Source organism: Phalacrocorax carbo, chromosome 8 (genome assembly GCF_963921805.1).
Source record: "Phalacrocorax carbo chromosome 8, bPhaCar2.1, whole genome shotgun sequence".
NCBI classification, from domain to species: domain Eukaryota; kingdom Metazoa; phylum Chordata; class Aves; order Suliformes; family Phalacrocoracidae; genus Phalacrocorax; species Phalacrocorax carbo.
Window position 1 is genome coordinate 15,589,553 of NC_087520.1, and position 24,175 is coordinate 15,613,727.

Genomic DNA, 24,175 nt, shown 5'->3' on the forward strand with positions numbered 1-24,175 from the left:
ATTTTTTTTTTTCCCCCCATGAAGGTCAAGGGTCTTTAAGCTATCTCAAGGTCCAGAAGCAGGGAAATCAAAAATCACTGCCGTGTCAGAGGAAAAATAAACAGCTTCTGCTGTTACTACAGGTACAAACCAGAGACTGCCTCAGAAAGCTGAACTTCAGGTGCAGAGCAGACCACAGTGGGAGATTGGGGTAGCAGCTATCAAAACCAAAAGTAAAGGAAATTGGCAACAAATACATTGTTTGAAATAGGTTTGTCATGAATCAAAAAGCAAAAGGCTTGCATTTTTCTTCCCAAACTTATCCTGCCTAAGCAGAGCTTTCCCCTACACTGGCACAGGCACAGATTATGGCAGAATAAAAAATGAAAATGTCTTAAATGTACAGATGGTTTGTATAAGACGCTTACAGCACATTTCAAATGGCTGCCGAACCTTTCAGAGTCGCCTGGAAGGTGAGGGCACCCAAGGCTCCTCGCTGCCTGGCGCAGCCTGGGAGCTCCAGCTCCAGCCGCCCCGCGCGTGGTTCAACAAAGCAGAGAGCCGGCTGCAGTGCTTCAGTTCATCCCCACACCTGCTTTCAAAGGAAAACTTCACCACTGCCCCACTGCTGATGAGAAGGGGAGATATTTTAAGGAAAAAAAAAAAGATGAAGCAATAGGGGATGTTGGGCAAGAAGGGAAAAAACACTAGAGCCACAACACAGCAGCTGGACGGCGAAGGCTTCTCTGGCTCGGGCCAGTCCCCAGGACCCATATGACTGTACAGCTGCCATGGTGAATGATCATCCCCTACGCTGAGGTCAGCTCTGCCCCCGGGCTAAGTAAGTGAAAATAAATGGTTTAGAAGATAAAAGGTCTTTTAAAAAAATTATTTGTCTTGTTGTCATGTCAAAACTGTAATGGGAAGAGACTGGAAGCAGCGATACGTCCTTTAAATAGGAAACAGCCATCCTGATGGTTCAGCGGAATAAATTACAAAGCAAATCACTGTTCATGTGGGGTATCAGGCTGAGCTGCACCAGGATCGACAGGCCCTTTACACATACCTGGTTCCTGGGAAGAAAGGCAGGTTTCTGAATGTCCAGCCTGTGTCCAGCTGTGGAAATACAGCTATATTTAACTAACCCCAGTTGCTACTCAGGCTACATCTCCCATCTTTCCCGCAGATTAATTCTGCATCTTCCAGCCACAATGAGTTTAGTGTTTTTTCTTCCTGATCTTCCCAGGAGAGGGATCAAAATTGATTTTAACTATTCTAGGAATGTAAAGGGTTAATCAGGTTTCCCAAGGCAGCTTGCTGTCAAGGTGCCAGAAATACTGAGGGGAGAGAATGACTTGCTAAAGATGGGACAATGGCGCTGGTATTTTGCATTTGTTTCCAGGCTTTGAGATAGAACAAATGGGAGTCATTAGTGAAATGAGTTTAGGGAGTTCTAAATTAGCTGTCAGGCTGCCAAACCCGAAGAAGTGCTATGTCAGCTCATTAATTCTGGAGAGCAGAGGATTACCCAAACCTAGGAAGGAATCCTGCAAAATTTAGAGTCAATTAAAAGAGGCTATTTTACTGTAATAATATTTTCCGCACATATTACACCTCCTCATGGAACAGAGCCCGCTTCTACCACAAATGAAATCTCTGGCAGGATGGAGTGTGGCTGATGTCTAGACAGCTGTAATGTGCTCACCATGGGCTTGTCCACTGGCACCTCCGGGAAGCCCCAGCTAGAACAGAAGGCAAGGACCACAAGCTGCGCAGCACATCACCCAGGCTGGGGTGGCCCCAGGAAGGAGGCACCTGTCTCCGAGCTCCTTGCTTTCCCTGTTCCACCCAAAAAAGCACATCTGTACAGGGCATGATGTTCCATACCAGGAATGGCCATGACACGTGGAGGTAATGCCTGGCATCATGCACGCACACCATCTCTTGAATTTGCTTCCCTCCTCGGTCTGCTGGACCCCAGATTTGTCAACACCCTGCCAGCATACCCATGCTTTGTTAACCTCCTCAAACCTCCTGTCTCAGGAGCATCTCCTAAGTCCTGAGCTAAAACCCACCAAACTCAGGGGGACTCTTCAAGAGGACTTCACTGGCTTATGGTCCATCCCACTGGGTGGCTGAAAACGCCAGCAGAGATGGGATGCTGAGAGAGAGAGATGTCATACTTGTGTGCTCCCCTTGCGTGGGGTATCCTCACACAAAGCCTCCTATGCTGTAGACTAGGTTTATAAACAAGAAGGTTTATAAAATAGATAAGGACCCAAGAGTTTTTTTTAAACTGTGATAGACTAGGTCAATGGACAAAATACCACTGGATAGCAACCTGGAACACACTGACTAATAATCTACCTACATATACCGCATCCCAGCTTTCAGGACACCCAAGCTCTCACTGCAAATAAAAGTTACCTCCACAAAGAGTGCAAGTCCAAAAAATCTCTCACACTCCCCTTGCCTCTCTCCTGATGGCTATCACTTCTCATCATCCCACAGGACAGCAGTAGCCAGGGACAAATTAAAACAAAAATCAGATGGCTGTGAAATACAAATGAGGCAAAAAATGCCTTCACCCATCCAAGAGAGCTCTGTCTCCCCAACTGCGCCGGATACAAAGATCGTGAACAAACAGGATAGAATGTCTTCTGCCTTTTGTGAAATGAAAATAAATGAAAGGATCTAAGGTTTCAGGTCACTGATCCCTCTCTTCCCTATCTGTACCATTTATCGGAGGTAGCATATAAAGGTTCCAGGTCCTTTTCTTTTTTTTGTCAGCACTTTAGTAGTTGGTTTTTTCTCCTTCCCCCTTTCATTTTCTGAATGAAAGGACCACTTAGGAATCTGTAAAGTAATAAGCTTATAACAGGAATATTGTTTTTCTGGGCCAGTGCAAACTCCTTCTGAATAGGTTGAAGGCATTAAAGTAAAAATGCAATCTGTAAATAGATCAGTCTTCTAATTAGTTTATAGTCTGTTAAGAGAATATTTTGCTCGCATAGATCAACTGTTATCTAAAGATCTCAGAGCACTTTAGGAACATCAATTAAGCCTTGAAAAAAATCAACCTTGGGAGATAGGTAAGTGTGTTTATATTAATTAGTTTTGCTGTGAGCTGCAGGCATTATTATTAGATTTAATTTAGTCCAATAATTGACTTATCTGTTAATGGATTCTAATTCATCTAAGAAGGGATCAAATCCATCTGATTAAAAGGATTACATCGACTCAATTAATTCTGTTAACTGACTTAATTTGCCATTTAATAATTTGACACATGGGGCCAGATCTCGGCCCCAAAGAATGCACAAACCAAAAATTACATACCAGAATTATTATGCCAGCAAAACTATGCATTGCAGGGCATGCATTTTTCCTTGATCATGGCATTTGTAGGCCTGGATAAAGCATTCAAGGGGACTTCCTCCAGCCAGATTGCCTCAGCCCTGTGGTATCTTCTCTCCCTGAACCAAACATGGTCATTTTGCTATACTCATGGTGGCTGCCTGGAAACGGGCAATTCACTGCCTGAAATCTGCCACCTCTCCTCTTTTCTGGGTATTCTCTTCAACCAAGAGGTGAGAAGTTTTACAGAAGTCAATAAAGCCTTGCAGTAAAACTAACCTCCCTTCAAAGGCATGACAACCCTCCAATGCTAGCCATTTGGAAGCTGTCTATGTGCGGAAAAAAAAAAAAGAGAAAAAAAACAAATTTAAAAAAAAAATCTCTTCACTTGGACACTGTTCTTCAACTAGTTGTGAATGCATGGGAGGAGAGGGGAAAGAGGTGCTAAAATGTTATTAGCTCCCCCATCCTTAAAACTGGCTAGTGCTAATTGCTGGTGATGAGCACTATGGACCTTAGCCACAGCCACCCCACTCGACAGAGCCTCCCACATTAAGGCTGAGTCTGCATTGCCCTTGCCTAATGTTTCCTTCTCTTAATGGCACTGAGTTGCTGGGAGAATTCAGGGCTGGAGCCAGCTCAGGGGCAGCTTTTCCCTCATCTCTTCCCTTTCCTCAGACATTGGCTCTTGCTCGTCCTCCCAAAGCCGTCCCCAGGCTGTAATCCTCAGGACATCAATCCACATCACCTCCACCATCATATCCCCTGTCAGTGGGGACAGGGTTAAGACAGTGGAGAAGCTGTGGGAGACTGCACCGTCTGCAAGGGCGACACAGCCAAGAAATAAGCTGGGCACTCGCCGGTGCTAAGCCCGGCTCTGATTCACTGTGCCAGTGTAAAGGCAGTAAAAAAGGGAATAAGAAAAAAAGGGCAGGAGGAAAAACAGCCATCTGCTGCATGAGAGGAAAGGTGACTTCCTTCAGTGGCAGATCCAACCAGCAAGATGGAGATGTGGATCAAAAGTCTGCAACTGTCGAGATCCTCAGACCTGGTTTAAGCCTCTCTCTGGTCTTGATCAAAGGTTACTCCATAATAATGCCTTGGGGGGAGGGGGTCCCAGCACATAATGAATCCTGTGTCATTGCCTTTGTATCCAGTTTTGGCTGTAACACAGATGGTTCTCACTTCAGTAACTCTGACATATCTCCCTCCTTCATTATCACAGCTAGGAGCTCTGCGTGGTCACATCCTGGACCTCCATGTCCCACCGCACTGTCTCCCCGATTATCATGCTCTAAGTGTTCCTGTGCCAAGCAAGATGATGAACCGATTTCCATAACCTTTCAATACGGCTAGGGATGGGAAGGCTTTGCAGCCTTTTATTAGGGAGCACAGGGGAGGGAGCAGGTGGGGGTGTCAGCAAATGGCCTACATGAATGCCAGCAACTAGAAGCAGAGAAGGTTTGGTGGTGAGCGGCGACACAGGCACCGGGGAGCTCCCCAGTTGGGAAATCTCCGGCTCTGCAATTGTGCAGCATTGACACTGGTCACAAGCATGCTCCTGTGCGAGGATATGTTGTTCAGACATGATTGCATATGTATGAAGGGGACAAGATGGGCTTTGACACATAAATTAGCACTTGTCAGCTGCTCACGGGCACACTTCCCTGCTGCACTCCACTGTAAATGCTGCCTTCTTTTATGGAGAGGAAAACTACATCACATTACCCAACAGCCACTGTGGGCAAGAGCTTTTCCTGGGAAGCCAGCAGTGAGCATGCAGCGACTAGTTTACATATCAAACCTGAAGAGGATGAATGCAACAAAATGACACAATAATTAGCAGGCAAGTGGCACTTTCCACTCCTGTTTTATCTGGAAATTTGGGAATGACAAAAGATAAGGTTGATGAGACCTCTGGGCAGAGCTTTCTCTGAGAGATTGGGTGACTCTACACAACAGCCATGGGAGTTCATTTCACACCAGCCAGATGCCTTCTAGCTGTCACCTCCTGTGGCACAGCAAACACTGCTCCTCCACCCATGTTGGCAGCAGCAGTAGCTGCCCCCTGTGCTAGGTATGGCGTGTACCTCGCCCTGCCTGAAGCTCCCTGAGGGAACAACCATTCCCATATTTTGACCTGCCATCATCATAGCCCACCTCCACCTCACCAGTGCTGCACACGAAGCCAGCTGTGCGTGCTAGCCAATGCATACACATCTTTGCAGCAATGTATGAACACATGGGGCTGTACGTCCATAGAAGAAAAAGGACCAGTTCTCTGAACATCCCTAAAATCCTTCCAGCAACCAACCTGAGCAAAAGCATCTCTGCCACAAACATCTCAAAATGTACCAGAATTAGAGTTTTTTCATAATTCAGCCTGCTAGCAGCATTTCTAGCATGTTGCCTGTGTGCAGATCACAAGGAGAATAGTTGAACATGCTGCCAGCCCGCAGGAAGTCCAATTATTAATGTTCCTGCAGAATCCACATGCTGCTAGATTCCACTTAAGCTCTGGGGTACTCTCAAAGCTCAAAAGTCTGCTTATTTTCAGCTCAAACCAATATCCCCCCCCACCTAGAAAGATGAGAGTGCTTCACTGAAGCACTGGATTCACCCAAACTCAAGCCCAGAGTTCATGGGGAAAGAACATCCCAATCACCCACCTGGATGTTGCTTATGAATTACACTAGATGCACTGTGACCTCATCTGTTGGGCAGAAAGATTTTTCTCTTCAAATACCGTCATATACTAATAAACTGGGGCATGACACTACTGTGGGAACTGCCTGCAGCTGAGAACCAGCTGACAGCCTGCTCCAACACAACAAATCCATGTTCTGGAAAGGATTTTTTTCCCCTTTTATCCTGTTCTTTATTGCTGCTCTTATTTTTCTCCCAAGAGGTTCTCAGCCCAACAAACAGGATTAAAGCCTTTGACCTGGAGTCTGGGGGATCCCAGTAAATATTCTTACCATATTTATCTCCATCTTCTCCTTTGGCACTGATCCTCCTACCGAGCACTTGGATGTGTTTCCCACTTGTCCTGCTGTAGAGCTGATAGAGCCGAAGCTGCTTCCTGCTCACGTCATCCCTCGCTCGTGTCTGGTTCTCCACGTGTATCCGAAAATCTACATTCTCCTCAGCAGCAAACATCTGAGAGCGGACGGGGAGCAGGGGGAAAGAACAGAACAGACCATGAAACAAAACAAGCATCCTGAACAGAAAGACTGCACAATAACCTGCCAATGGGCACGTGGCGCAAGAGGACTCTGATTTGGCTGCCCTTCACTTGACAGCCGTGGCCATGGTATCAGGCACTCAACATGTAATTCTAGCCAGAGCTGGCTCTCAACAATAAACCAAACCTGGGTTTTTACAATCAAACTGTGGGGGTTTTTTGAGTAGAAACTTCTACTCGGTCCTGCTTTGATTTAATCCTGGTCAGCCATGCTGGCCACAAATTAGCCTCTCCTTTGCATATGCATAACTTCTACCAGGCTACATGGACACATATGGGAGAAAGAGAATGAACATCTCCATTGCAGAGAATTTGTGCTTCACCTTCAGCAGCTGCACTGATTCCCCAGATTAACTGCAACGAAGAAGTCAAGGGAAAAAACTATTTATGCTGACATTAGCAGACTGGACACTAGCTTCGCACACACATAAAATCTACTACTATGAAAGTGTGATTTGTACACAGGCACTTTTCAGCCTAACTTTTTTGCCAGCTCTGCTTTTTAGTGAAGCCAACTCATTGGTCACCATCTATGGATGCACCTTTGTCTGCCTCAGCAGGACCATAGCTTGGGGAGAGATCATGAGGACGAGCAAGAGCCAAACCAGCATGTCCAGCCATGAGGCCATTATCAGCAGAGGTCTGATTGCTTGAGCCACTTCATCTGTTTTTTCTGGCCAGTGGATTAAATTAACCTTAATTCACTACAGCCTTGAAATGCTACCAGAAACCTTCTAACACATCTGCCCTTTTCTGGAGATATTGTTTCTTATCTTAACTGTTCCCTAAGACACACTGAAACAGGATTCTGGCTTTTGCTTCCAGAGAGTCATCCCGCCTTGCCCAAGGTCAGAGGACCAGACAACCCAGATGTTTTCAAGATGCCCTCCCAAAGGGGAGGCTGGGCAGCATGTACCCAAGAGCACTTCACACTCAAACGATACTAAAGCCCAGAAATCACTCCATGTTCTCTCCCCGAGAGTGTTTTCACCACAACAACCACACTGCCCACTCCAAATTCACAGATGGACAGTATTTTGGTGGCAGACTCCCTTCACAGAAACCAAAAGCAAAAGATTTTCAGGTGGCATACACATGAAACCACTGCACAGTAAGCAATTTTTAATTTGACTGCAAAAAAGACCATTCAAAGTCTACACTTTGTTGGTGAGCTCTAATGCCATGTACCACTTGCATGTAAGAGACAAACTCCACCACAAAGTAAGAATCACATAGGAATTTAATGATGCCTAGGTTTGGGACTGGTACAGGAATGACATTTACTCCTAGTGGGGTTACTACTTCTCTTAACACATTCCCACTACAGCCCGCTTGTCCTCCCAGCCTGCAAGCAACAGTGTCCTGATATATTGGTGTGGGGATGGAGCCAGCAATGCAAATGAATAAGGGTCAAGAAATCCTCGTTCAGGTCCATTCCAGGCTAAAACACATAAGAGCAAGTGGCCACAACATGCAAAACAGCCCTCCTGCATATGTCATTCCACACCAGCAAATATTTTGAAGCCAAATACTCCCTGAAAGTCAAAACCTCAAAAGAACTTTTTAGTGTTTCCAATTATGAAGTAGACACACAGATCAGCAACAGAAGGAAAACTTCAGGCAGGCAGTGCTGCTTAGCACCAGACCTTCACTAAGCAACCCAAACAAAAACATTATATTCAACACAGTAGCAACAGCAATGAGGTTCACAGGGATGTTGTGGGATCACCTTTGCTGCCCTTATTAAATGCTGGGATTATGCTATTTGAATCCCAAGTCCTAGGAGAGAAAGCAGTTTAACTCTCTTATTTTACTGTCTGAAGTCAGGAGGAAACTGCAGAAGCTAAATGCACAGGCCAAGCAAAAGGAGATTCAGGGCAACTCTGGGTCTAAACAGACATTCAAGGTGATGACAGAGGTGACAGACAAGAATTACACAATTAATCGTAGCAGTATTTCCCATTCTCAGAAAACAGCGCAGTAAGAAGCCACGACCCAAAGCTAAGGACACAAGAGGAGAAGCAGCAATGGCACCTGCCAGGAGAGCACTATGGGATGCTGATGGAGCTCACTGCCATCACTGATCCAGGCTCTGCTCACTCTCCTCTCCCAAGACACCACAGCTACGTCTAAGCACAGCAAGCAGGACTTGGCTTTTGACATGAATAATATTAATTCATTTTTTTCTTCCTATATCCCTTCTTGCTTTCTTTTCAAATGATATTGTTGCAAAGGATGCTAAACTACTAAAACCAGAGATGCTCAAGTAATGTTGACAGACTGCCTCATACCCAAAAAAGCAAGGCTACTTGCAGTTAAGATTCTGGCTAATCATTTTAAGATTTAAAACAGATTTTAAATCAAGATGACGTCACTACATTGCTTTCACCATATGTTAATGAATTTCACATTTTTCTAGGGAAAAAAACAAAACAGGTGGGATCTGAATTGGGGGGGAAGAGCAAGTTGCTTTGCTTTCTTGGAAACTTCAAACAGAAAAAGTCAATCTGTTTTCCCAAACATGTCTTTTAATTCTCTCTTTCAATAGTCTCTCAAGCACTTACACCACAGAGGCCCCAGCCCACAGCCGCAATGCCCAGGTGGGCTCTGGAGCACCCGTGGAGCCATCCTACGCTGTGGTCAGCTCCGATCATGGCACAAACCCGCCTGCGCTTGCTTGTCACAGTTCTCCTGCCCACGATCAGCTAATTAAGTATCTCCTCCCTTCACAAGAAGGGCACACTGCAGTCCAGAGGGATGTCGTCTCCTTCTCCCCCAGACGAGCACCTGGCTGGCATCACCCACAACCCCAACACCTTGTCTGAGCCCAGTGGTAGCCTGGCATGGGGATCAGCAGGGGGCACCAACCTCTGAAATAAAGTCAGCCCAAGCATGTGTCCCTCCATCACTTCTCAAGTAACAGGCCCAGCTCTAACCCAGGGAAAGAAATCCTGCAGGAGAAAAGTGCTACAGGTTCTCCTTGCAGCTGACCTGTCCCCTTGGTCAAGAAGCCGTGATCCAGAGGAGCAGTGAAACCACCAGGATTTAGCTGCCTGCTTAAAGATAAGCACACACTTAACCACTCTCTTGAAACAGGATGCTCTGCTGGAGTGTGGCCAAGGTGAATTAGCTGTGCCAGCCTGGGCTGCATCTGGCCCTCAGCAGAGAGTATCAATACGCTAAAATAAAATTTCATGCAGTGGTGATTTTGTGAGATAAAAACCTATTTGATCATTGCTGAAATCCATTCTCACAGTACCCCTGCCCTAAAGAGTACAGTCCCTTAGGCAGCTAACTTTACTGAGATAAGAAAGTTAATTTATATATACCATAAGAGAGAGACTCTTTCACAAATCTCAAAAAAATTAGTAACATATGCCTCTTTTGGTAACTGATCATCAACACTCACTCAAGAAGGTCAATTAAAACCAAGTCCATCCACCCCCAAACACATTTCTGTAACAATCACAACCACACAAAAATGAATGCAGAAATGTCTTTCAGTTCCAGCCCCACTTGAAAAATTAAGGGCTTCCACTTCTGTTCACCAAAGCAAAAGGAAACAGTTTTCTCTTCTTTTTTTTTTTTTAATTATTAAAATGTGATTACTGTATGTAAAAACACAATACACAAAATTACCACCTTTTTTTCTGGCCTTTCAATCTGATCATCTACGCATCCATGCTGTAGGTAGCAAAACCTACAGACTCTGGATCCAGAGTTAAGCACAACAGGTCCCTGAAATGAATGGCTGCTTGTACCTTCTAGCTTCTGACCAGCAACATGCCCTGTGGGACAATCTCTAGGGACAGGAAAAGGATTTGCTGTATTCCTTTGTCTCCTCCAGCATTTTGGTGAGATTTGGGGTTGTATTGTGGTCTATTTTGCAAATATATCCAACTTGTATGGGCCACTGTCTTTGAAGGACAACTTCGGCGTCTCAGGATAGCGGGTTTCATGTAACTCCACCTCATTCTTTGCCAACAGTTTATAGTCTGCAAAATCCCAGTCATTAAAACAGAGCATCAAATTTGGTTTCATTTTGATTCTTCCTCTCTTTTTCTTTTCAATCAGTTCCTCATCCATTTCTTGTTTGTCACTACATCTTTCAGTGATAATACACAGCTACAAAGGCATCCTACAAATACGGTTGGCAATACAGAGCTTATGCAAGGGAATAAACAGTGTTTCTTTTACAAAAACCCATCACCTCAAGCAACTGATGCATCAGAAGTGCCTCACTCCTGAAAAGAAGCAGCTGTCCCTCCTCTCTGTTGTACTTGCCCAATCATTCAGGGTGGGTGCATGTAGTCCTACCTCCTTTCCAAACAGCCACAGAAACCAGAAACATCTGTCTTCAAACAACCCAAGCTGGGAGATTGAGTGCTTTTTTGCCGAATGATTCTCAAACAATGAGTGGATTTCATTTTAAATGGCTTTACAATGATCCTTCAACTTAAAGAATGACTCTCCTATTTGTTAAATCCCAGATGGAGGGCGAGTGTAAGACCATTTTGCTGATGCAGCCTAAGGTTTCACCATTAAGTAATCCAAGAAACACTCAAGAACGGCAAAAGCCTCTGACAGCAGCACTGCAATGTTAGTCCTACACAAGCTTGTGTCACATCTCTGCAAACACTGATGCCTTATTGTGAATGGAACGGAAAGAAATCACAGCCTCACCAAGGTCAATGAAACCCTCACAGTGCCAAGCCATGTTTATGGGATTTGGCTTTCCATCCAACCAACCTCTATGCGCTTTGAATTTTCTATTTTGAGCTTTCCAGTAAAAGGGGATGTTAATCTGTTACTGTTCATGTCATAAAGCGTTACAGCATGAGATGTCCAAGGCCCACAGCATGGCCAAGTTAGCTGGGAGCTGGACTTCAGGATTTCCTGATTTTTTTGCTTTTTATCCTACGGAGCCTCCAAGCCTCAGGGGAGAGCAAACCACATGTCATTCCCCAAACTGAACTAGGAATACAAAATCCCTCTTGCTAAGGGCCATACCGACTGCAAAAGATAAACAAATCAAGCTATTCAAAGTCCTTTCAAACCCCATCTGATAAGCAGGAAATACTTATTACCTTTCAGCCATCAAATCAACCTAATATTAATGATTTTCTCCATGACCTTCTAAACACATGAAAGTTAACTCAATAAGGTCAACAAGAGGATATCCAAGACAGATCTCTCGCAAGTCCGCAAAGGCAAGTAACAAACCACTTTGCTTCTATGACTTTGGCAGAATTCCTCTATGCCAATTACAGCAGGATTTGCAAGCTCACCATGACAGCCATCCTCGACATACAGTGAAACACAATGCACTCCTTATTTGATGCTTTTTCCTCCTTTTAACTGCAAAGTCCATCCGTCATCAAGATATTGTTACCTTCAGGTTACAGAGCCTAGTTCGAAGCCAGACAGAAGTGGGTGTGCACTGCTTTGACGTGTGCACTGCTTTGGGTTTAGGAGCACATCTGGAAATTCGTCTAAAACAAAGCAGCTCCATACTCAGATGAGCAGCAGGAACCCAGAGCAAAGGGAGAGGGCACTTCAGAGTCAATCTCCGTGCATCCAACGGGAGAGAGGTTATGGTGTGACAGTGCCAGAATTGCACAAATATACCTAAGCCTTTCAAAATAACAGAATTTAGACCTTTGTTTGGGTGTTTATTTCTTCCTGCTATCAACAGAAAAATATTTTTTCCTTGAAAAATAAATATCCAAAAAGCTAAGTTGCACTCTCAGTCTTGGGAGTTGCCACCTTGGATGAAGATTGTGTAACCTCCAGGATGCACCATGAGAAAGGGCAACACAGTGCACCATGGAAGTGGTTGTTCAAAATGATGGAGGGGTGAGACTCCAGAAAAGACTCCACCAACGGTGTTTACAAAGTATTTCACTTGAAAAGCTTTTTGATTTTTTTGGGGGGTGGGAAAAAAAAATATTTCATTTGACAAGCATGAATGTCCTATTTAAAACCCAGATGCCAAAAGATCTCACTCCACAAGAGCTGTACTACTCTATAGCTTGTTCATAAATCAAGTCATGAACCATCACTTGTCTTTGCTTCCTTAGAAGGCTGTTTCAGAAACTGAAACACTTCCCTAATATTCTCTGCCTTAATTTTCTACCTCATATATTTACATCTGTTTATGCTTGTACCAACAGTGTCCTTCAGCCTGAAAAATACTTTCCCCCTTTGTGCTTCTCCTTGCTATGCATTCAGGCTATTCCCCTTCTCTGCTCTCTTCCCAACCTCCATTTCACAATGCTAAGAAAGGAAGCCAAGCACAAGACCACCTCCACCTCCCCTCCTGTGCCTGCCCTCATCGCAGAGGAGCTCCTGTCTGCACCAAGGATGGGTGCTGAGCCCTCCTTTGGCATGGGCCCATGCAGGAGACATCGTCCCATCATGGGGAGAAACCCAGAGCTCGTCCTGCTCCTGCAGAGATATGCTTTGAAATTGAGCCCCTCATTTCCTTGAATTGAGCACTTTCAAGTTGCTGCAGTACATGAAATTCAATGATGTTTGCTCTTCGTTTAAAGCACTTTAAGTGAAGTGGATGTAGGGATGGAGCTAGAAAGGAGAAGGAAACAGGGTGATGAGGGGGTCGAGCCTGCCCATCCCTTTGGATTTCAGAAATGTTAAACAAGACCCAAAGAGAAGACATTTCCAGGGCTTGGAAGAGGGGACATACAGCTCAGCAAGGTGACATATACTTGGATCCAAAAGCTGCTCTGCAAGCAGAGCCTCCTTTTCTCTGGAGAGCTGCCTGCCACTTTCAGAGAGGCCACATATTAAATCTCCTTGGGCTGAGTCAGACCTTTATGCTCTCTGAAACACACAGCCCCTGAGAAATAGGGCTATCGCTCAGCCAAACTCCCAAGCATCTCCCTGAGATCCTGCCCGCTTTCCAAGCCATGTACCACTGCCATCCAGCTCCTCTAAAGCAACATGCCCATCTACCTTGGATGGCAGACAACAGTGTTACTGAGCCTGGTATGAAACCATGAGGAAGGTGGGATGGAGTGCCAAAAAACTGGAACTTGAGTTTGAGGAAACAAATATTTTATGGCTCATCAGTTAGTGTTTGGCCATTTTCTAGAGAAAGATTACGCCGCCTTTGAGAAAACCAAATTTCTCCTTTTGATGATGGAGTGAGCCTTAGCCAGAACTGTGAAAATGCATCATTTGTGAGCTGGTGACATTTTAAACTTGTTCTACCATGGGAAATGGTTCAGTCCAGGGAAGAGCAAGGTTTCAGCCTTGATTAATGACTTTTAAAACAGCAGCTGTGCAATCAGAGGAAGGGAAGGTGCCTCCAGCCATTGCTGCCTGCCAGTGCAAAGCCCAGCACAAGAGTGCTGCTGAAGCACTGCAATGGAGTTCTCTTAAACAGACTCCAACACCTCCATCCTCCACATCTCCACCTGCATCTGCCCATTCTCAGCAATTCAGAACCAGGTCACTGGCTGCAGCCCCTAAGTCACTTTAATTACCATGAGCAACAGCAGCTCAGCAGCCTGTAAGAGGGAGCCCAACCCTCCAGTGTGCACCTTCCCCCCCCATAGGAGTCTCTGTCATGCCATGGTGCAGCAGCACCAAAGGGGCCAAGACTGAGCCACCTCCCTGCACCAAAAGGCATCTCTTTTCCCAAGGGACCAGTTCCTGCTACCTGTGCTAATCAAAGCAAACCAATCCCATGCATCTCAGCTGCAGGGGTATCTGCAGGATGCCACCTCTCGCCACAAGCTCTTGACAGTTTTGATTCTCTGGAAATACAATTCAGACCTTAATTCTTTTTCTTATTTTTCTCCAGCTGTGATATACCTTTTTGTTTTTAAATTCAGGGCTGGTATTATTTTACCACAGCTATCAATTAGGCAACAAGCAAGCAGGGCTTTTTCTTTCTTCCTTTCTTTCTTTGTCTCTCTTTCTTTTTAATGCTTGTTATATCTCTGCTATATACTTCCTCTCCACACAGAAATATCCCTTCAAAGCTTGATATTATTGAGCAGCTTTCAACCATGCCCAGCAGAGCCATGTATTCTCTGCATTTGTCTGGCCTTTGTTTCTAGGAATGAAATACCAATGGCTGAACAGTGTGACTTCATTTCACTCCTTCATTCCAATACTTGTTCTATTTCTATCCCACTGGGTCAAACTCACCTATTGTGAGACCTCACCGATTTCAATTACATCAGGGATTAATTTGTTCCATTGCGTTGAAGCTGTTAATACAATCCTTGCTGGCTCTAGATTAGAAAAGGCACGGTGGAGACCTCCCTCGCAGGCAGTGTGTTTAACAGCGGTCCTGATCTTCATTTTGTTCAGTGGTGGGGGGTTTTTTCCTTCCCTTTGTGCCCCTTTGCCCCTCTTTTCACAATCTTCCCCTTCCTTTCTAAATTGCCCTTATCAGAACTGGGTGGTCCTTCTGACTTCCACTGCAACTGGCAAAACGTTGCCTTCCAAAGCTGCTGCCCAGGGCTTGCAAGGGAGGTCAGAAGGTCCAATCCGAAGCCACCCGACGCCACGCAGATGTGACCACTCCAGCTTTGGCGCCTCATCTTTCCCAGGGTGATTTTGAAGGGTCACCGCAAGTCCCCCCATACCCAAAGGGATCTGCAGGTGCTTGGTTCTGCAGCTCCAACTGTTGGCTGACTGTCAGTGGACTGAGGTCTCAAGGGGAAAATGGAGATCCTCCATGTAGCAAGTGGACATGCTGAAATGTGCATTTGTCAAGTAACTCTGGTTGTCCTTTCTGGGGTTCCCAAACTGGGACACAAGATCACGACAGAGCTTTAAAATGTCCAGCCCTGTGGTCTTGTAGTACATCTGTGAAACTAGTTTAAGGCAATCTCAGCAATCCTCACCCAAAGTTGTCATTTATCCACATGATTTTTTCTCAGGAAGAGACACTGATGCAGGAAGACTTAGGACCACATGGGTGAAAAGCAGTTTAGCTTTGCTCAAGTGTTAAAACTCTGTCCCACAAGATCCACTGCCTTTCCATTTAAAAAAATCCAACCACATCTTAGTGAAACTATATTTTTAGGAAATAGTGTGATGATTCCTGAATAATATGAATGGGAGTTTCAAAAAGATTAGTAGGGAAAAAAATAGAGGGTATTAAATTAAAACCAAACAGCTCAACAAACAGATTCCTCCCTTACTTATGGAAACACACTAAATTTCCATGGCAGTTTCATGAGGTCACCTCAGGCTTCCATGAAGCATCTAAGTGCAGCCTGGGCTGCAGGAAGTTGCAAGCGTTAATGCCATAGCCGTCAAGCGTGCCAGACAGAAGTTGGATAGACTGGGTTTCAGGGCTCCAAATTTGTTCCTATGTTCAGCACCTGCTTTTCCAAAATGTACAAAATGTACAACATTCCCATCTACTACTGCACTAATTTTTTTTAATTTCTTTTTTTTTTTACTGGAAGAAACATAGGAATAAGCTGGACTAGTATCACCCAACTGTTTATTTAGCTCTGCCACTCACCTTAGACCTTGGCAGAGCCATCCAGGGACATCCAGTGAAGTGCCCATGTCCCCTCCAGGCACTGCCCCACCTGCCATCTCCCATTCCAGCCACCCACTCAGGTCTCATCCCCTTTGGTGCCTGAACAGCACTGCCTTGTAACTACATGGCCTGGACCTGGACTGTGTATGATCACAGCAACCCAGACCTTGGTGCCAGCAGAAATGCTTGCACCTCCCCAGGACCAAGACCTCAATGCACATATGTTGTCCTACCATGCCAATCAAACCCACCCTGAGACATACAACCCATGGAGAGCAGACAGGATCAACTCTGGAGGATGTGTTGCACTACCATAGCCTTCACCACAGTCCTGACCTGCAAAAATCACTGCTTCCACAAGCCTAAGCTTTCCAAAATATTCCCCTTTACAGTTGAAATCTCCCACCATGGTTTCTCCCCAGATGGTTTTGCTGGGGAAGAGCTAAGCTCCCATCATTGCCACTTCACCACAGTTATTTTCAACACCATCAAGTTCAATGAGGGCAAAACAAAACCCAAAACAATTCCCTTCCTTCCTGCTGTGCATCCCAAGAGGTGCATTTTCTGCTGGGGGCGGGGGGGGAAGGTTCAGTATTCATTAATTCCCCACATGCTCTGCTGACTGGTGACAACATCCCTCAGGCTTCACACACACCATGCATGACCCAGGACCGCTCCTCACTGCTAGCACCAGGACATGAATACTTTTCAGAAATAGTTTCATGCCTGTGTCCCTCCTCGCAACATGGGTATCGCTGCAAAGAAAACTGCAACAAGGCTTTGCAGAACAGCCCCATCCAACTTCTGTGAGATCACGGATCCACAAAGCTAGCAGTTGGATTCAGGGAGCTTGGCATGCTACAACTGCCTTCACTACCTTAAAAAAAATGTTCCTTTTCTTTATAAAGAAAATACTCCTGCTGAAATAAACTGCCCTGATATGCAGGAATTAAAACTATTCAACTCAAACTGTTGCAAGTAGTTGTCTATTAGTGTTTTTGAGCAGTTGAAACAGGCATTCAAGAAACAATCTCAAGAAGAAATGATAAAGTCATTCCAGCCCAAAACACATTAAGAGCAAACCTGGTCCCCAGCAAGGCAGCAGCACAGTAACCCATGTCTGAGCATATATCACCTGCACAGTGAGCCACAGAGGAGGTCCCTTTTGAAGCAGACCAGCAGCAGCCGCCAACTTGCTCCCAAACAAATTAAAAGCCTTTGCACAAAGTACCAGGAGCTCTGCGAAGGTGAGAAACAAGGGTGAGGGGGCTGCCCCTCCCCTATCCCCACTTGTCCCCTGGGTGCTGCCAGCTGAGCACACGGTTTGTCCCCATTGCCCTCAGCTCCTTGTCCGGTTTCACACGCAGTGGTGGAGCCGCCCAGCTTGGCCACACCAGTTGGATTGCAGCAGAGACCAGGGCAGTCCTCCCCGCAGGGTGCTCCTGGGACAAAAGCTGCAGGCACCCCCCTAAAAATACTTACCAGCAATTTGTTCATCTCTTCAAACACGAGCTGAGCCCAATTACTGGAAAAAAAAAAACTGCCAGGTTCAAAGCACTCCTGACCTTTTCTCTTCCCAGCAACTTCCTCCCAAAGCAGATGCTCCAGGCACAAACACATTTGGCCACAGCAGTAGGGCAGAAACCCCAAGCCCACTCCCCTGAAACCAGTCAGAGGTTTTCCAAACCCTAGAAGAAGGCAGAGTCATTCACCCCTAGGACTTACAACACCAATTTAAAGCACAGGCCCATCAGGTTCACGGTGACATCTCTAGTTGTTCTGCTCAACATCAGCCCATTGAGGACCTCCATGGAAACAGGAGCAGAAGCACAAGACATAGGAAACCCAAGCAATACTCAGGAAAACCAGAGACCAATCTCCCCGTAAAAGAAATAAACATTTGCAGTAGCACCACCACAGCAGTGATCCAATGGTTACTCTGGTAATTCCTTTCATCCCAGTCCCCTGACATTGTCCAAGGAACACAGAGATCCCTGCTCCCACTATAGAAAAGCAACCCCCTCTAGGGTAAAAGATGGCAACTGCCAAGCAGCACACACGTGTTCAGGGAAGGATTTCCAAAACACCTTTTTTCCATGCATTTGCAAAGGAAAAAAGAGATGTGGCTAACAGCTGTCTCCCTGGACAGCAGCTCTCAAGCACTGATCTCACGTAAAAGGTGGCTTCTCCAGAAGCACACAGCTGACTCAGCAGAGATGCCTGGAGACCCTATCGAATTATCTCATGCCACTTTTCCTCTGCTGAGTTTCTTCTCTGGAAACATTTTACTAAGTTCCAACTGGTCCCGCTCCTGGGGACCTACTCAGGTGTCACTGCTCACTCATCCCATGATTTGGCAGCCTCTACACAGTGCTGAGATACAAGAAAATGGCTGTGACCAAGGACAAGGAGGTTAATCCATCTAACAATAACTGGAGGCCAATCAGGGGATTTACTGAAATTGCAGGAGTCATTCCGCTGGGAGTGTTTTTGCTGCTGATACCTCATTTCTGCCTTGCATTCATTCCCACTACCTCCAGTTTTTTCTTGCCTGCTTTTAGTACCAGCTGACATTAGCTGTTTGAGACCCAAAATCCCTGCCATAGCTTGCACCTTCCCCTCCTACATTTAAACTTTGTCTTCTCCATCATTCAGCTGAGCATCTTTACTCCCACTACCTCCAACAGCACCGCTCTGAAGGGAGACGTTTGCAGGTTCAGGGCAAGAATCAAATCCACGTTATGGAAACTACCAAAACATCACTGGAAACTGGTATATACACAGCAGCCTCAACGGTTAAATCTTTCCTGCCTACCAGCCTGCCAATATTAGTATTGAGGGGGAAAAGTCCTGTCTCTCTGGGCTGATGTCTCTTTCAGAGCTTAATTACAATACCTGATGGCGATGTCCAGCGTGGGGGACAGCCTCTCACAGCTCTTCATCCTGACCCAGTGAAATAAAGCCTGTGACAGCAGGACTGGTGTTGCTGAACACGGCTGATGTATGGCAGCATTATGAGGTGTAACTGTGGATCTGCCCTTCCCCAACTGCCAGGCTGATCCAAAGCTTTTAGTGTCAAAACAGGAAAAAGTTTTACGTGAAGGAGATCTCTGCAAACTTCAAGCAATGATTCACAGAGACAGTGACTTCTCCTCAGGTCTAAAAACTCAACAAAATACCAACCAACACTAGGCATCTCCTTTTCTCCTTCCAGTTCCCACTTGTCAGGGATGCTGGAAATATGTAGTGACATATTCTCTGTCCTTGGACTTCACCCACCATATCCAAATATGCTATGAGATGAGCCCTGATTTGGGATACTGTTGGAAGAGCCAGGTGCACATCCTTGCTTTTTAAAAAAGTAAAGTACACAGCTGTTCCAAAAACCAAAATTCACAGAAAGGGGACAGAGGGGACATAAGATTCATCTGCCCCGTTCATGCAGGGGCCCAGAGATGCCCAGCGCTGCTGTGCCACAAGGAAGGCTTAAGTTGGAGGCTCCTGAACATGAAAGAGCAGGGAACTGGGACAACAGCACAGCACAATCCAGCAGGAGACCAGCTCCCAGGAACAAGACACTGGAGGTTTCCAAAGCCACTGGCACTTGTAAAAGGAAAGGTCACAGAGTAACTGTGTTGAGGAAGAGCAGCCAGAGTGAAAAGTGGAGTAGGCCAGCAAATTACCTGAAAATAAATGGCAATTTGTGAAATCACAGACATGGAGATGAGCACCCCCTTGTCCTTCAAACAGCTTTTCCCCATTTCAATTGGACACTTTCCCATCGCATTGCTGATAAGTTTCCTTCTCCCCAGGTTACCATGACCAAGCACCTGCAATATTAGAGTTATTCCTGCATAGTTCTCTTCCCATGTACATGAGAAGCACCTTTATTTACAGAAGTCTTGCAAGCTATTTCTGGAACAGGGCTTTCCAGAGATGACTTTGTTCAGTAATTCACTTATTTGGAACATAAGATGCAAAATTTCCTTTGTCTGTGCAAGGGAGATATTTTCTTTTGATCTTGCTTTATGCTTGCTCACCTTGCAAAACCTATTTCATGAACTGTAAAGGCAGGATGGAGCCCTCTGGATGTCCTCTGAACCCCAAATACATCACCATGGGAGCCCTCCTGATGTCAGAGGTGAACAGAACCAATTTCGATTTTGGAAATGTGCTCCTTATTTTAAATAAATCTCTTCAAATCAACTTACCCGTGAAGACCCACTTTTATTTAGCAAAACTGAATTAAAGTAATAATTAACAACCACCTTTTCATTTTCTCTCGTGTCTCCAGGGTGGCCCTACCTGAAACCACGATCTGAGATGTCACACAGTAACATGCTGCAGAGCTTCCAGGAATGATCAGCAAGACAAAATTTCATACCAAAACCATCCCCAGAGTAAGACCAAGGTGCTAAAAAATGGCTTAGAAATTCATGTTCAGTGAACAAAATGTATGTCCAGCTCCAAAAGCTTCAAGGGAAAACAGAAGAGACGGGAACCACCTCTGTTTCAGTGTCAGCACCCAAGATGCTCCTCATCAAGCCCGGCGCTCTCACAAGCACAGAGAAGCTGCCAACCCTTTCTCCCCATGCCCTGCCAAAGGTGGTCAAACTGAGGTCTGAGGGGCAGGTAGGCATGAAACCTGGGCATCCCCTGGACCTAGCCCAAAGGCACGTTTGAGGAGATGTATTCCTGCACCTCCCATTCATTAACACCCTCCCCAGAATGATGCTTCTGTACCATCACTGCTGCTTTCAGCCTGCAGCATGCTGCCATGTGTGGTGGCAGAGTCCCCTCAGCTACACGTGGTGATGTGCTGCAAGACCTGCTGGCACCATCCCAGAGATGAGAAAAATGGCTTTGGAGCAGTAACTTAGGACTGCCAGTCATGCCAGCTCGGTACCTGTTAACAGAAGGGTTGAGCATCTATTTGGCAGTCCCAGTTTCCCTTTATAAAAACCCTGCTGCCACAGTGTTCCCTTTCTGAGGAAGCTGGAGGATACTTTATCACTGCCTGCTCCTGCTTGCAGACACTAGTGGCTGATCAATTCTGCTTAAACAAGGTACCCCCGATGAAAACACCAGCCTGCTGTCTTGGGCTAACAGGCTCCGCAAGCATTTTCACTCTGATTTATCAACTGTGCTCCAGGCTGCTCCACGGAGCACCCACAAAATCCATCCGCCATTAAGAGAGAGCAATAAAAAAATATCCTGGCTGGGTTGGTCTGTAAAGGCTCTTCCTCCACCACAGCCAGCCATCACTCCATACTTGCCAACAGCCATGAAACTTTTCCTTCCCCAAAAGTTCGTTGAAATACATTCTCAAGCCCTATTATCTCTCTTGTTTATACCACACTCCCTCTATTATCGAGAAATCTCCAAGTAATTTATAAGCCCACAAGCTCCTGCGCTAACAGGGCAATAAATCACATTTATATACCCCGTCACCTACTGTTCAGAGGGCTGCGGTGCCGAGCCTGCCGGCCGCAGGGCCGGGTAAAGCAAAGCAGCAGGGAGCAGCCACTGCCTTCCCGAAACCCTCCACAGCACATGATTTGTTCAAAGAAGGCAGTTTTGTCCCGCATCAGCCACATATATCCAGCTGATGGATCCAGAGACAATTCCCACCCGTGCCCTACCTCACTGCATTTTGCCCACCCGACACCAATACAAGCACAGAAAAAAGAAAACCCTTTTTACAAAATCAAACCAAGGGAGGAGGATGTTTTGGGCTATTTTCCTTGAGGAAATAAGTTGTCCATCTAATAATCCCTAAATGGGCAGTGGGTTGTTGGGTTTTCAATGTGTGCCTCTGAGTCTCCCCTCACTGTGCCAGGTCGCTGGTTTGCTTTTCCACGGAGTTGCAAAACGCCTGAATAACAAGGTTTGTGCATGGAAGTGCTGACACAAACCTTAACTACAGCATCCTGAACATGATACCAGAATAAGGACGCTCCCTGTGTGGCCCAGTGTATGGATAAATAAAGCATTTCAGCAGCTAGCACCGACAGACCATAAACCTCCACAAGCATAAATACCAACAACAACCCAAAAAGATTAGAGGCTTAAGGGCAAGGCAGGCTGGGATGATTTAGAGTTGGGGTGGAAGGGTCATTATTGCTGAATAGGTGGGGTTGAGCGGGCCAAAGAAATCAATAAACCATTCTGCTCCCAGGGAATGAAGGGGCCACTCTAATTGTGCAAACACACATTTTCCGTTTGAGACTGGAGATCTCCAGTTCATCCAACACACATAGATATAGGGAACTCGCATCATCTTGCTGAGAAACAAGGACTTTATCCCAAGACATGTGCCCCAGGAGCTCCATCATTCAGGAGTGCTCAACTAAGCATCTTGCTGGGTATAACTTGCTGCTGGAGGCAGCTTCAGATGAATGCAGACACAGGCAATGTTCATCTCCAGCTCCATTAATTTCGTTTTTTACTAAGCTAATATATAGTTGGGATTAAGATCTCAGTTGCTTTCAGCATAACCATCAGGTCAGAGCTCTTCCAATGCCCAGTACTAGCAGCGTACAACCAATCAACAGGTTCTGCCAGCACCGGTTACCTTCAAGCACCAAAGACAAGCTTTGGGACCAACTTCACCCCTGATAAAACAACTATGTTTGCAAGTTGCCACACTTGCATCGGAGGTGGAGGTGGCCCCAAAATTAGCCACAACAGACCACTGCATCCTACAGCGATGATGGACACAAAGCTTTGCAGCAGGATTCCAGGCACACAACTGCTTAGCCACAAAATTCAAAGGTGACAAGAAATTCCTCCTTTGCCTCTCCTCTCTTCTCCTTCAGTCCTCCCCATCCCCAATTCTTCTACCTTTTTTCCCCACTTTCTTTCTAGGGAACAGAGCAATGAGAAAAGACACCAGCTTTGGAGAGTGAAGCTCATTTATAAACGGAATAAATACATACTATACAAATAAATAACTATTTGTACCTAATGGGCCAATGTACCTAAAAGCCCATCTCTGAGACATACCACAGGAGATCGTTCAGGGAACCAGCGGACAGTGGCAATGCCCATTATTCCTATGAAGATACCTGAGTTCACAAGCACATACAGGTGCAAATGGTGACAATCTTCATTCCTGACTAACCAGAACTGCGAGCTGATGCTGGTGGTAAAAGTACAGGATCCTCCTGCACGATCCTTTCTGTTCCTTCTGCATGAACAAGTCTCCTCCTCTGCTGCCTTTCCAAAGCTATATAAAGAAAATGCTCTTTACATCAGTTAATAAAACAGCTCAAAACCTGCCCAGGTCATGTCAAGCTTACTGCTTGCAGTTAACAGATTTCAACTTTACTTGGGATCCGGGGAATTTTTAGAATCAGTAATTTCATTGTCCCTCCAGAAGTAAATTCTTCAATGGTTTCACTGCAAAAATATTCCTAGGAACAGACAATTCTGCTGCTCATGTACTAAAGACTGCAGAGAAAAAAAAATAGATTAATACTGAGCCTTATCAAAAGCATGGCATAAACCATGTGTTGAATTTAATCCAAACCAAACTGTCAATCTGCCTTCAGGATCAGATATAACAAACGTATGAGCCTAGGGCCAGAAATGAAAAGCATGGTTTGTTTTCTAATAGAAGATTTGTACTGATCTCTTAGCTGCGCTCCTGCATGGAAATCTTTACACTGCAAATGCTGGACAAATAGGATCTCTTATCTTTATCTTCTGTTGAGCTAGAGAAAAGTTTCATCTGGTTTTAATTAATTTAGATTGCAGGTTTCCCATTTTCAGGGAACAATTCTCAGTTTTGGAAAATAAATCCTTTTTGAAACATTTTAAATAGGTGAAAAAGAGAAAGAGGATTTACAATCACTAAGTCACCTTCTGAGGTCTGGGCTGATGCATCTCCATGCAGATCTGGGTACCAGGAAGAGCCCAACATGCTTTGCTGCATCCATCACCAGTCACCAGCAGTGGGAAAAAATGTTGCTGTGGGGAAATTCAGTCCAACCATGGGAAACACGGAAAGGAGACCTTATGACATGAAGCTGGAGATTCCCCAACAGCCCTTTCTTTGAGCCACC

The 24,175-nt window shown here is 45.5% G+C and overlaps 1 protein-coding gene across 1 annotated transcript in view; it reads right to left on the minus strand.

The window, feature by feature from the left end:
* The window catches only part of FGF18 (fibroblast growth factor 18), a 74,358-nt gene that overhangs the window by 39,242 nt on the left and 10,941 nt on the right, over nt 1–24,175 (minus strand). Inside the window, exon 3 of the mRNA XM_064458899.1 lies at nt 6,315–6,495. Coding sequence (XP_064314969.1) covers nt 6,315–6,495 — 181 coding nt within the window. The remainder of the gene's footprint in view (nt 1–6,314; nt 6,496–24,175) is intronic.